The 13,906-nt window shown below is 39.6% G+C and overlaps 1 protein-coding gene across 5 annotated transcripts in view; it reads right to left on the reverse strand.

Annotated features, from left to right (window-relative positions):
* Positions 1-13,906, reverse strand: part of ELMO1 (engulfment and cell motility 1) — a 565,675-nt gene that overhangs the window by 156,894 nt on the left and 394,875 nt on the right. For all 5 annotated transcript variants that reach the window (XM_079151165.1, XM_079151164.1, XM_079151167.1 and 2 more), the window contains exon 16: positions 3,567-3,703. In XM_079151165.1, coding sequence (XP_079007291.1) covers positions 3,567-3,703 — 137 coding nt within the window. The remainder of the gene's footprint in view (positions 1-3,566; positions 3,704-13,906) is intronic.

Below are 13,906 nucleotides of genomic sequence, written 5' to 3' on the forward strand. Positions count from 1 at the left end.
TGAATAATGCATGCTCTAAAATATTGGTAATAAAAGGCAAAAACAGAATACAAACTCAATGGTCTGAATCAATGGATTATTCTGCAGACTGCTATATTGAAAAACTGAAAGAAAGTACTTTTCAAAGCATAAATATTTTAATCACTCTCCAATTCTACTTCTCTTATATAAATAAAAAACATCCCATCTGCTGTATCCAAAGCCTGGAAGAGCAGAAGACAGCTGCTTTTCCAAACATTCTCTTCTAGCAGCCGCATTAACTACCATGCATCAGATATCTACAAACTGATGTCCCAAGCAAGGTGGGTTACGGGAGCTATTCCTGTTCTGATAGACTCTCATATAGTTTCCAGGATAAATTAAATTTTTGAATTGAGGGGCATTGTTTCTCCAGTGAGGAACCCAGGAAAGCAGATTAGTGAGCCCTTCTCACAGGGCCCTGAGTCTCAGAGTTGACAAAATCTGCCTTCCATACTCTTTCAAAATGATGAGAGTCTGAGATAGTGTCCAAGAAAGTTCAAAAGAAATTGTTTCATGTTGGGTCTTTTAAGATATTTCTGAATTCGAATTTGGACAGTCTTAGGGAACAAGAGAAAACATTAAATCAACCAGTAACTCCAAGCCCACATTTGTTCCTAAATTCAATCTCCTCTGCTACCAAGTTAATAACAAGAAGAAAAGTGAACTGATTTCAATTTCAGCACTTCTCTCTTCTTCAATTTATTATCGAGTAAAGCAGAACAGTGGCTGATAGGCAGGCAGTAGGAAAAAAATCAGAAAGATGGACTTCAAACTGAACTAGTGGCTCTTACACTGGGCCCTTCTTTGTTAAAAAGGCTAGTGGAGGCAGAACAGGGACATAAAGAAAAGGGACATAAATATATTTGAATTTGAGTAGCCACTGGCAAAATGCCATAACTAAGATTATGTCTGCCCACAAAAAGAAAAACAAAAGGCTTATGTTGTCCAGATTTCATTAATTCAAATTGATATACACACTTAAAAATCAAATAGAATTACAAATCAAATATGTGCTGTGATGGGCAGAATAAGGGTCCCTGAGGATGCCCTGTTCTAACTCCCAGAACCTGTGAGTATGTTACCTTACACAGCAAAGGGGGATTAAAATTGTAGGTGGAATTTAGGTTGGTATCCACTGATCTTAAGACAAAGAGATGATCCTGGATTATCCAAATTCAATGTGATTACAAGGGTCCTTAAAAGTGCATGACCAAGACAGAAGAGGAATGGGATGGAACATCTGAAAGGCTAGATCTGCAGTTTCTGGCTTTGAAGATGGAGGAACAGCACACAGCCTGAGGAAGACAGGCAGCCTCTAGGAGATGGAAAAAGCAAGGAAACAGATTCTCCCCTAGAGCCTCCAAAAAGACACACAGTTCTGCTGACACCTTAATTTTAGCCCAGCAAAACCCATTTTTGGCTTCTGAACTATAGAACTGTGAGATAATAAATTTGTATTGTCTATGCTGCTAAATTTGTGGTACTTTGTTACAACAACAATAGAAAAATGAAACATATGTGATAACAATGTGTATAATGGTTGTACTTTTCTGGTCACAAAAGTAACCAGGAAGGGGGGTGGGAATATTTCATGTAGAAAATTAAATTTCCTTGTCTTCCTCATCCATGACCCTTCTCTGATATCTTGACTGATACCAAGACACATGCTGGGTGGTTAGGTCTTCTAGCCCTGGAGAAGCACGTGTCCTCATACATAATGCTGAGGACTGGAGGGATTTCACAACACAGCCCTGGCAGAGTGGAACTGATCCAGGGCAAAGTGGCCATTACTGATTTAAATATCTCTCTCTCTCTCCTCTCTCTCTCTCTCTCTCTCTCTCTCTCTCGGCTTGACTGGACGAAGACTATCATCCTGGAGATAATTTGCACCTGAATTATAGAGTATCCCATAATCAACTTAGGTACACTGAAGAGGTTTGGTTATAATCACAGGGGAATTAATGGGCTTCTTTATTCCCATGTCCTCCTTGAGCCATGCCTATCCTCTGACACAGCTGCTCAAGCACACAGAAGCTCTGGACTGGAGCTTCTAGATCAATCAGTGTGCCATGAAGGGACATCACTGAGGCCTAATTTATTGAAATCAATAGATTGCCCAAGATGCAAAGGAAAGATAGCAGATATGGCTGAGACAGAATGGTGTAGGTGCATAAGGGCAGATGAGATCACTGTGCTGAGGTGCAGACAGGTTAGAACCTAAGGATAGAGTCCTTTTCCTGATTTTGTCTTTGTAATCAGTGTTGATTCAAGATGCCATAAACCAGAAACATAGTGAAAAGGAAGAATGAGATGTAAGTTCAGAGAGAAGGAGACAGGGAAGCAAAGAGTAAGAAGAACATTAAGTGCAATTGGAATTCAGATAGGTTATGCATCAAGTTACAGCCCATGAAGGCCCCATGGTGTGACTATGAGGCCAGCTTCTCAGACTCTTCAGTTATGTTCCTCATACTGGGTGAAGGGGCTATGGTGCTGGTGCCAACCACACCCAGAGCTACATATAACAGCACATTTAAAGCATTAAAGCCCAACATATGTCTGATCCAATCCTAAAATCAGACATTAGTCATGCTAGTATTATTAATCAGGCTTTTATTGAAGGATATGAAGTTTGTTTATTTCTAAAAGCATGGACTGTGCTTCTGTTACCTTTAGGTTGGTCAACACCTTTCTCTCCAGTTGACATTCACATACAAATGTATATGGGAAAGTTGTGCTCTTGGTGTGGAATTATACCATAGAAAAACCAAAGCACACATAATGAGGGGTAGGAGGGGTTAGGGTTAGGGTTAGGGAGGGTGGCAAGAATGGAGGAAGGAAGGACTGTATAGAGGGAAAAGAGGGGTGGGAGGGGTAGGGGGAGGGAAAAATAACAGAATGAATCAAACAAAATTACCCTATGTAAATTTATGATTACACAAATGGTATGCCTTTACTCCATGTACAAACAGAGAAACAACATGTATCCCATTTGTTTACAAAAAAAAAAAAAAAAAAAAAAAAAAAACCCAAAGCACAGCTCAGGTCAAAGGAGTAGATGCTTATTATAAACCAAGAATTCTCCATATAAACTTATACAATTCCCTGAAAGATACCTTTCATTTAATAAGAGTTCTTTTTGACACCTGCATGATCCACAAAGAGACAAATGGCTGAGACAAAGCTGTCTTCCTGATCCAATTGGCTGTGTGTTTGTCTACTCCACAGGTGGAGGAAGGCACCCTTCCCATTAATCTTATAGAATTGACGAGTGATCTAAAACTAACGCCATGAAGTGAAAAGTTCACCTTGACAAAGTTTTTCAAGAAAGGGTCTCTACTGGTGACTCTGGCTTGGACAAAAGGAACAAATCTACTTACACCCGGAGATTTGTTTTAGTTTTGAAGAAAACTAAAATTGTAGTCTTCTTCTTCCTCTTGCCTTGCCCACCACCTTCTACAGACAGCTAAGGAATCATACCACAGGCAGAGAAAGATGCCCCTCCAACAAGATGGGGAGCACTTTCCTCTACCCCACATCCACTTTACCTTATTGAAGTCTTCAGAAGTTGCCCTCATTTCCTTCCATGTCTTATTCAGGAGCTGGATACAGATGCAGAAAAACTCCTCAAAGGATCTGTCGTGGGTGAAGAACATCGGGTGGAAGTCATTGCAGGTCTCACTAGCTAGAGGAAGGAGGTGGGAAATAAGGAAGTTTTAGAACAGTGAAATGAGAGGACACCACAAATGTAGGTTCCCCACAAAGAGACAAGGATGGCATCTTTGCTTAAGCTGCCATGGAGAAAAGACATTTTAAAAAGGCAACCAAAGGCTAGCCCTCATGCAACGTAGAAGTGTAAGGTCAGATTGACAGATCTACACTTACACACATATTTTGTCTGAAGATCAGCTCCAGGACACAGACCTTATGGCTCTGTTCCAGGACCACATTGAATATGAGCCCTGTATCTGCCTTTTTGACCTTATAGAGATTATTCCAGTTGCCCCCTTGGGTACAGTGCCTCCATCACCCTTAATTTCCCCTTTCTTAACAGAATGACTGGCAGAAGATGGGCTTTCCTGAATACACAATTAATTCCAAGTTTGGAAACGGCATCCGTGATTGTGTCTCCAGGGGGCTCTTTTCCCTCTTATGGCAGCGAGAAGGGGTCATTTGCAATCATTAACCATCTGATGCCATTAACCATTTGTTTTACATTTCCAGGCACAGATGGCTGGAGGTCAGACCAACCAAAATGGCTGTGAAGGCTGCGTTGGGTACAATCCTTGCACAATACCATGAAATCGGTCAAAACTGCCTTTGAGCCCACCCCTGGTGGGCTTCCTCAGGTCACACCCTGTGCCCTGGGCTCTAGATCTGGCCACCTCTCTCCTCCTCCTTCTCAGACGAGGATCCTAGCCCTTCCCTGCATCTCTGCTACCTGCCAAATTTATACTTTCACAGCCCTTTTATACATATGACACCTCATTCGATCTCTGCAAGGTCTCTTACTACTCACAAGAACATTGCAGGGTTTAAGAAACTAGGCTTTGAGACCCATCTCCCCCAAACAAATACATATGCTGTTACATCAGGTGTGTTTTTATTTTATTTGGAATTGCTAAAGACTGAATAGTCCTCAAGGCCTAGGATGATGAAATTTTAGGCACTAGAAGTACGAGAGAGAAGAGGGAAGGACAGAGTAGAGATGGACAGCAGAGACCCTCTATTGAGGAGAGCCCTAGTGCCTACTGTGTGGATGACAGCAACTTCACTCATAGAGAAGACTCTGACACAGGCCCCCAGCAGCTGAATGAATCCTGACCAGACCTAAGGGGAACATGCTTTGCTCTGACATAGATAAAATTATTGTATATCCATCTGATCTATCTTCAACCTTTCTGAATATAGTGGATTCTAGACTTCTGATCATTCTCAGTCACGACTATGTGTGTTTGTAAGCTCACCCCTGAAAGGCACAACCAGATCTGAATACAAGGTTTTCTCCCAGACAGCATAAAGGTAGAGGTGAGCTGCCATATACAGTCATGAAGAAAGAGTTTGAGCACACAAGATTAGGTTCAAGTTCAGTCCATGCCAATAAGAAGCAAGTCACTTCCCCTTTCTGTGTCTGGATTTTCTTAACTAGAAAATGAAAATGAAATCTCCTATGCCTTCTCCCTAGGCTTTATCCAGGATCAAATAACACAATTCACTGGAAAGAGCTTCAGAGAGGATAAAAGAGGTTAACACAGATGCACAGGGAGGTGGTGGCAGTGACAACAAACGCTATAGTGGCACAGTGGTTCCAGGATCATGGGAGACTGTGTGACATTTCCCCTAATTCCTAGTCAAGTCTGTTTATATCTCAGCAATTAGAAGCAATAACACACAAGTCACCCTTTCCCCCAGCCTGTGTGGCTGGCAGTGAGACACTGGCAAATGTGAAGTTTTGACCTGAGACACAAAGCTATTTAGGGAACTTGGAACATCAACACAGGCGGATTGTGCTGTTTGCTGCCCTGGGCAATGAGCTGTCAGTCTCACTTTCATAAGCACTGAAGCCAATGAAATTTACAAGTCTACAGAAGCACCTTAAAACACTGTTACCATCCAAGAACTCGTTATTAATCACATTATCACAGTATCATTTTTGGACCTAGTGTGATTATATGTGTACTTTATGCCCCAGATAAAATGTTTACGGGATTACTGGAGCTGAGATTGCCAGACAAAACTGAGACCCACAAGCCCCGTTCTTGCTTAGGTGAAGAGGGAAGAAGTAACCTCATTAATAACAGGCTGTGTTAGCTGGATGCACATTACATGCCGGGGGCTCTCCAGGCACTGTCTCACACTGTATCCCTAAAAGGCAGGCATCATGGGCATCCTTGCTTTATGTATAAGGAAGATGAAACTTGGAGAAATAAAACCTTCCATCCTGAGCTTCTTTTAGGTGGCCCCAAGTGCACCATTGAAACCCACAGTTTAGCTGACCCAACAGCAGCCTTCCTGCCTTTGTTGACATCAAGAGCCCAGGGCATTTCCTTATGGCTGCTGCTTTGAAAATTAATTTCTCCACCTACTCTCCTGTCTTCTCTTTCAACAGAAACCCAGACTGTGACCTGCAGTCCAATGGGGCTTCCAGCAAGTGCAGAGCCAGCACCTGCTGACTGAGGACACCTGACCTGTGGAAACAGTACCAACACCAGCAACACCACTGACTGTGACCATAGGCCAGGTGCTGGATGGCAAGCTCTATCTAAATTATGGTCACTTATTGAAACAAGCACATGAGAGAGCTGTGATTAATCTCTCTTTTTTTTTTTTTTTTTTTTTTTTTTTTAGTGTCAGAAACAGGATATTTAGGAATAGGAAGGTGAGGCTCAAGGTTACATGGATTACAAGCCACAGAACCAGGATTGGAACTTGGATCGACATGACTCCAAAGACCATCATTGTTCAGATGTACTTTATCTTCTCCTCCTGTATCTCAGTGAACTCTGTCTCCATTAGAGATCAGGATAAAGTATTAAGTACTGATTTTTTTTTTCTGTAAAACTTTCAAAATGTAGGTATTTAAGATTGAAGGTCATCTTGCAGGAAGGCACTGTCCAGATAATTCGATCCCTTTGTAGGTAAGCACTGTCAGAAAAGGCAAAATCCCTCACTCAAGAGACGATGGTGGTAGCAATGTCACCAGGACATCAGAAGCTATCCTGCTGAGGCTGAAGTCCTGGCTCTATAATCCTAGCTGAGTCATCTAGGCAAGTAATTTGACCTCTCTGTGCCTCTGTCTTCACAGCTGAAAATTGGGGACAGCAAGAATGCAAACTTTATTAGGTTGCTGTGAGGATGGGAGGGGTAACTATGAGAGTAAGCTCAATGCAAGTTTGGGCCATGAGGATCTCAGATTCAACATTTATCAAGTGGACTCTATCACAGCCTACGTATTTATAAATGTGAACTTGTGTGAGATTTCAGGGATTACTATGCTTAAGAACCCTGTCCATTTGAGAGTTTAAAAAATACACAAAAACAAGGAAGGTGAGGTTTATTGGACTTTTAAAGGAAGACAGCACTTATTGAGAAAAAAAAAAGATTAGCAAGCAATGATTTTATAAATGAAATTTAGAGAGAAGCTTTCAATGAGACAAAAATAGTAAGACATTTTAAAAACCAAATTGTTTTTAAGCACACTATTTTTAACACAATGAGATTCTGCTTTATAAAAAAGAATCAACTCACTGGTCTTTTAAGTCTGGAATATAAAGATATTTTCAGAATTGAGTGTAAAAATGGATGCTATTAATTTTCTGACATCTAATTTATTTATAAGTAGGCCAGCTTTGAAAGCAACGAAAACCTACACATATAGGTTTTAAAAATAAAGACAAGAATGCTTTACATTTATGTAGCATTTTTGTTGTTGTATTAGCCCGTTTTCTATTTCTATAACAAAATGCCTGAGGCTAGATGCTTTAAAAGGAAAAGAAGCCTATTTAGTTGACAGTTTTGAATGTCCAAGACCTTGGAACCAGCAGCTGCTGGCTCAGATGAAGGCCTTTTGGCTACATCACAACATGGCAGATGGAATAACTGTGGGAGTGTGTGCTAGAGGGAGAGATCACATGGCAAGAAAGAAAGCCAGAGAAAGATTTGGGGACCATGTTTGCTCTTTTATAACAACTCATTCTCTTAATAGAACAAATTTAGTTCAAGAGACCAGCGTTAAATCCTTCCAAGGGCATGCCTCTAATGAACTAACTAGCTTCTGCTGGGTTCCACCTTTGAGAAGTCTCGGCATTTCTTAATACAGCTACATTGGGAACCAAGCCTCAGGCACAAGAACTCTTGGGCTGTGAACCACACCCAAATCTTAGCATCCATCAAAGCAGATTCATTCCTCTTCTACTGGATAATGTGAAGTGAACAGGTATTGTTATGAGGGACTCAGAAAAAGAGGGCTGCTACAAGGTAACAACTAAACATTAAAAAAGGAGTGTGAAGCATGAGTTCAGGAGTTGCCCTACAATCTTGAGAAGTTCCTCTCAGCTCTCTAGGCTCTGGGTGTCTTAGCTATAAATGAGGTAGGGTGGTTGATTGGGTGGTTTATTTCTAAGATTTCTGCCAAGTCTAAAATCCCACCTGCCTACATACACACACGCATGCATACTAGATGGTGTATTTTTAACTATCTAGTGTCCACCGAACTTACGGAATTTGGAGACTGGGCCTGCACTGAACTTTAGTAGCTTAACTGTGATTTCCTTGATTGACAGGATGGCTACACGTTTCACTTAGGGTGTTAGGCAGCAGAGTGGTATTTGATAGGATTAGCAAATGTTGATGAGCTAGTATTTACTCTTCATAAGAAAATTGTTACTCAGTTTTACACCTTTTCAACCTGTTCATACCACCTAATGTAGACCATTACATAAGAAAATTACTGGACTAAGGACAGAATGACATAGGCAAATACAGACAATTTTTTTTTTCTTTCATGGGAATTTTCTAAGACTTGTATAATTTTCCAGATGTTGAAAAGCTTCCTATGACCCTTATTATGCTAATAGAGATGTTGAACTCATTTTGAAATGACTAGCAGGACACAGATTTGGGAGGCGCTGGGAAAATTAGAATATTTTTACCACAGCATTATAAGCTATTTTACTAGCAATGGTCTTTGGAAATGGTGCATTTTGAAAGAGATAAGTAGGCCTAATACAAAGGGCACTTTGCTGTAAAATTATGAATTACAGGAAAAAAGGGGAGTAAATCATACATCCCCAAAGCATTTAATACGTGAAAATTGCCAGAGTAGTCATGAAATCTTATTAGCAATCCACAGCACAGAAATTCAAATTAGAACTATTTGTGGTTCTAGGGTCAGTCTGGATTATGTATTTATGTATTCTTGGATGCAAATGCATATTTATACCTTCACAGAAAATTCATCTTACCCTACCTAGAAAACCTTGACTTTTCTATTTTTAGACCTGATATTCCATAATAGTTTGACTTTGGAGGGCAGAACTGTGGGGGAAGATGCTAAAAGTTCAGAACCTTTTGTAGGTAGAAGAGGTGAAAAGAGGAGAGTGAGGGCAAAGAACTTCAAGTTCCCTCAAGTTCAGCCAATACAGAAGCCACCAGCCCCACTGTTTCAGGATAGGGATCAGAGGCTTCATGCCTCCCAGCTCTTCCCAGCTCCTGAAGCCTGGTTTAATAGGACTCTGAATAGACTTTTCTATCTTTTACCATGCCTATAAATAGCATGAAATCTACACTGAAAAGACACACAGGAGCTAATCCAATGCTTCATTGTTCACTTTCCCTATGTGCCTTATTTATTTCTTTATTTATTTGAGGACACGGAGAGAAGGAAAAAAAAAATAACCAAACAAACAAAAGAGTGTCAAGGCTATAAATCAGATACATAGCACCAAAAGCCAGTCCTTTCTGCAAAAATGACTGAGGCCACATCCCAGGTAGACAGTGTGTGTTAACAAAAGAGCAAAGGTTCTGTAGTCAGGTTGGTCTGAGAACAAATCTTAGTATCACTACTAACAGCAAGGTGACCTTGACCACCTTACAATTCTTCTGGACCTCAATTTCCTCATTAAAAAAAATAAAAGATAATACTATGTACCTCACTGAGTTGCTGTTGGGGTTAAATATAAATGTAAAGTGACTCATATATTATCTGAGAAAAAAACAAGTACTTGATAAATATTGGTTGCTACCAGTTTTAACAGAAGGAATTATTATTGCAGTTAGCCCAAATGGCAGATTTGGAGGACTTAACACTGCCACATATAAACTTACAATAAACTTCAGCAATAAGGACGGTGTGGTACATGGCTGAAAAAAACAGAACAATGGAATAGAGTCCAGAGAAAGAGACCTGCATATGTAGTCACTAGATTTATGACATAAATGGCACCATGATGGAAAGGATTTCCAAAAGGTTGGGTTGTGCTAATTGTACATGCATCTGGAAGAAATGATGTATGACTCTCTACCTCACACCATCTGCAAATCAATTCTAAATGGATTATAGATCTCAGGGTAAAAGGAAAAACAGTGGGGCTCCTATCTAATACAGGAGACCTTAAGGTTGGCAAAAGGTTCTTAAACAAAACAGAAAAACCATCAACCATAAGGAAAAGGTGTGACTGGGTTACACTAAACCACAAAAATTTCTGTTTATCAAAAGATACATTAAAATGGCAACCTCAGAATAGGGAAAAAAAATTGCAACGTTATCTGACAGAGAACTGGTATATATAAATACATCTCATTAATTTGTAAAAATATGCATACTTCTATAAATAAGAAAAAAGGCAATCCAATAGGAACATGGGCAAAATGTAATATGAACTTTTCAAAATAGAATATCTAAGTGATAAACGTGTGAAAAGGTGCTAAGATTTTTTTAAGTCATGAGGGAATGCAACTTTAAACAATGAAACACTTTCAAACATCCGATAGAATGGCTAAAGTAAAAAGGTTGAAAATATTAATTGTTGATAATACTACAGAACTAATGGAATCATCATATACTGATCATGGGCATGCAAAATAGCTCAACCACTTTTACAAAATAAATTATTTATTTTGGTACCAGGGGTTGAACCCAGGGGCATTTAACCACTGAGCCACATCTCTAGCCCTTTTAGCATTTTATTTTGAGACATGGTCTTGCTAAGTTGCTGAGGCTGACTCCAACCTGTGATCCTCCTGCATCAGCCTCCTGAGGTGCTGGGATTACAAGCATGTGCCACTGCACCTGGTAGCTCAACCACTTTGAAAAATAGGTTAGCAGTATTTACTAAAATTAAAATATTCTTACTCTATGAAACAGTAACTCTAGCCAAAGATATAAACCCAAGAGAAATGCATGTGCTCTAAAAGAAATGTTCATGAATGTTCACAGCAGCAATATTTATTACGGCCTCAAAGTTGAAACCATCAAAATGTCCACCCAGCAGTAGATTAGATAAATAAATTATGGTTCATATAGCAGCATACTTCACTGCAAAGAAATTATTTTTCAAAATGCTATACGCAATATAAATATATTGAGAGGACATTCACAATAACATGAATGGACTGAAACAAATACACTATTGATGGAAAGGACTCCTAGTAAAAGAAAAAAAGAATACATGATTAGATCCTCTTCATTTAAAGCTCAAAACAGCCATGAGTCATCTATGATAGTGGAAATAGGGTAAGTTTCCTTTGGAAGGGGATTGGCAGTTTGGGGGATGGCCCAAGAGAATTTCCGGGGGTTGCATAATACTCTCTTGAAAGTAGCCCTCTTTCTTGATAAGTAGGAGCATGATAGATGGATAGGTATAACCACTGAAAGATGGTTGATGGTTTGAAGGGACAATGACATTGTAGGCAGGGTTAACCATTTCATATGATATATACGAGTTCAGCGGGCTTTTCAGAATTCGTGCTGCATTTGCCTGGCACATTACCTCTGGGAAGAGAGACTGCTGTTTCATGTAGCTAGGTTTCCTGGCTGGATTAAAAAATCATACAACCTATTTATGCAGGCAAACTCATTTACACCTAAATGGTATCAGCTTCTAGACTGGAATAGAGGCTACCTCTCCATTCCTCAACTTCAGTTTGATTTCATCTGTTGGGTGGATAAGAGTATATGTGTGCACATTCTTTTGTAGCTGGGGATCCCAACTTTACTGGAAAGTATGCAGAGACTAATTTAAAACTATACCAGATATGACTGATGATGTATGAATTTAAAAATGTGATGTTTCTGTTAAATAATCACCCCCTTTCTATCCTTCCTCCCTTTATCCATTAATTTATAGACCCATTTGTCCTCCTTTCTTTCCTCCCACACACATGTTCATCCATCCATCCAACTAGCAAAGTGTTGAAGAGTGTGTGGCTCTAGAGCCAGCTTTTCTGGATTTGAATCCTGGTTCTGCCACTTATTATCTGTATGATCTTGAGCTCATGAGCAAGGAGAAATGGGTAAAAGACAAGGCTAAAGAAGCAGGCAGGACTCATACAATGCTTTGTAGACTACATTATGGAGTGTGAACTTCATTCCACACCCAATGGAACACCACTGAAGAGGATTAAACGGGACTGTGATAAGGTGACAACTTCCCATCTTTTTTCTTGTTTTTACTTTTTGGCTCTTTTTAACGGAAGGAACATTCTGGTGATTTGAAGAATCTTGTTAATCTTGAATTTAATTAACTGATACTTTAGTGTATCAAGGATGAGTAGTGAACCAGGTAAAAATGTTAGCACAAAGTAGTTAGAAGTATTCATTCTGTACTTAGGAGGATTGGTGGTAAATTTTCCCTCTGAAATTTAACTGTGTGTTCTCAACCAGGTCCTTTGAGGTCTCTGGACCTCTCCTGTGATGAGGAAAATAACAATAACTTATATCTAGTAGAACTGAGTGAATATTATATATATATATATATATAGTAAGAGGATTCCCATAAAACACTTAGCACAGCGCCCAGCATGTACTAAGCCCTCAATAAATGTTAGTCATAAAAACGTTGTAGAGAATATAAATATGATATATAAATTTTTCCCAAACATCTTTGGTTTAAGGTTTAACTTGGGATGAAATCGTATGTACTTAACTTTCCATCCCCTGAAAAGTCATAGAGCAGTACTCCCAAGGTCATCTCATGATATGCTTAACCAAAAGACAAAATATGCAGAAATTCCAGTAAATGAAGATTTCTGATAAGAGGAGCAAAGTGACCCCTGGGAGTTTGCTTATAATTTAAAAATGATCTTGCTGATATGCATCTACTCTTTTTCTTTGTCCTCTAATTGAAACCATCAAGACATGCAGGGAACAGAACCTGTATCCTTGATGCCACATCTATTTCTAAAGTAATTGTTTCTGGAGCCACCTACAGGTCTAAGAAATGGATTTTTCTTGGCCAAAAGGATAAAAAAGGTGGGGGGGGGCAGGAAAAATTTTCCTAGAAAGGAGTATCAAGTTTGTGGTGTGAGTTAGCAAAGGAAAACTAAGTGTGGGGCACACTTACCTTGCCTTATATACCTGACCTACCTTTTGGGAGTGGTATTGCTGAGCATAGGGAGAGGTGATGGTGAATTCTGTGTGTCAACTTGACTGGGCTAAGAGGTCAAGGCTGGTCTGGAGGGTAGCTCTGGATGAGAGTAACCCTCCCCAGTGTAGTAGCACTGTAGCATCATCCAATCCATCGAGGTCCTCAACAGGACAAAAGTTGGAGGAAGGAGGAATGTGGTCCTTTTTGCTTCCTCACTGATTGAGTTGGGACAAGTCATTTCATCTTCTAGGATAAAATGGGATTTACACTATTGCCACCTCTGGTTCTCAAGCCTCTAGGCAAGGGATGAATGATACCACCAGCTTCCCTGGGTCTCCAGCTTGCAGAGGGCAGACATTGGGAATTCTCTGTTGCCATAATTGTGTGAGACAATTCCTCATAATAAAACTCATATATATTCATGAATATACATATATTTATGAGATATATTTATATATATGTATGTATAAATGTGTATATATATATATATATATATAAATCTGTCATTATATAAATATCCTGTTGGCTCCATTTCTCTGGAGAATTCTAATATGGGAAGGGATAGTAGAAAAACTAAAAGAAGGAAAATCCTGGTTATATGGTAAATACTCCAATGGCAGGTCAAAGGACTGCATATTTAAGAAGTGATTTCCGTATTCTCTTGCTCAAATTTTCTTTATGAGGAAAATTATTCTGAGAGGTGGCACATTAAGAGACTGTCATATAGTAAATTTAGCATGGACATAAATAACTGCCTGTCCACCTATGTGAGATGGGCACTTGAGGGTTATGCTGGGATAAAG

Source organism: Sciurus vulgaris, assembly GCF_902686455.1.
Source record: "Sciurus vulgaris genome assembly, chromosome: 8".
Taxonomy (NCBI): domain Eukaryota; kingdom Metazoa; phylum Chordata; class Mammalia; order Rodentia; family Sciuridae; genus Sciurus; species Sciurus vulgaris.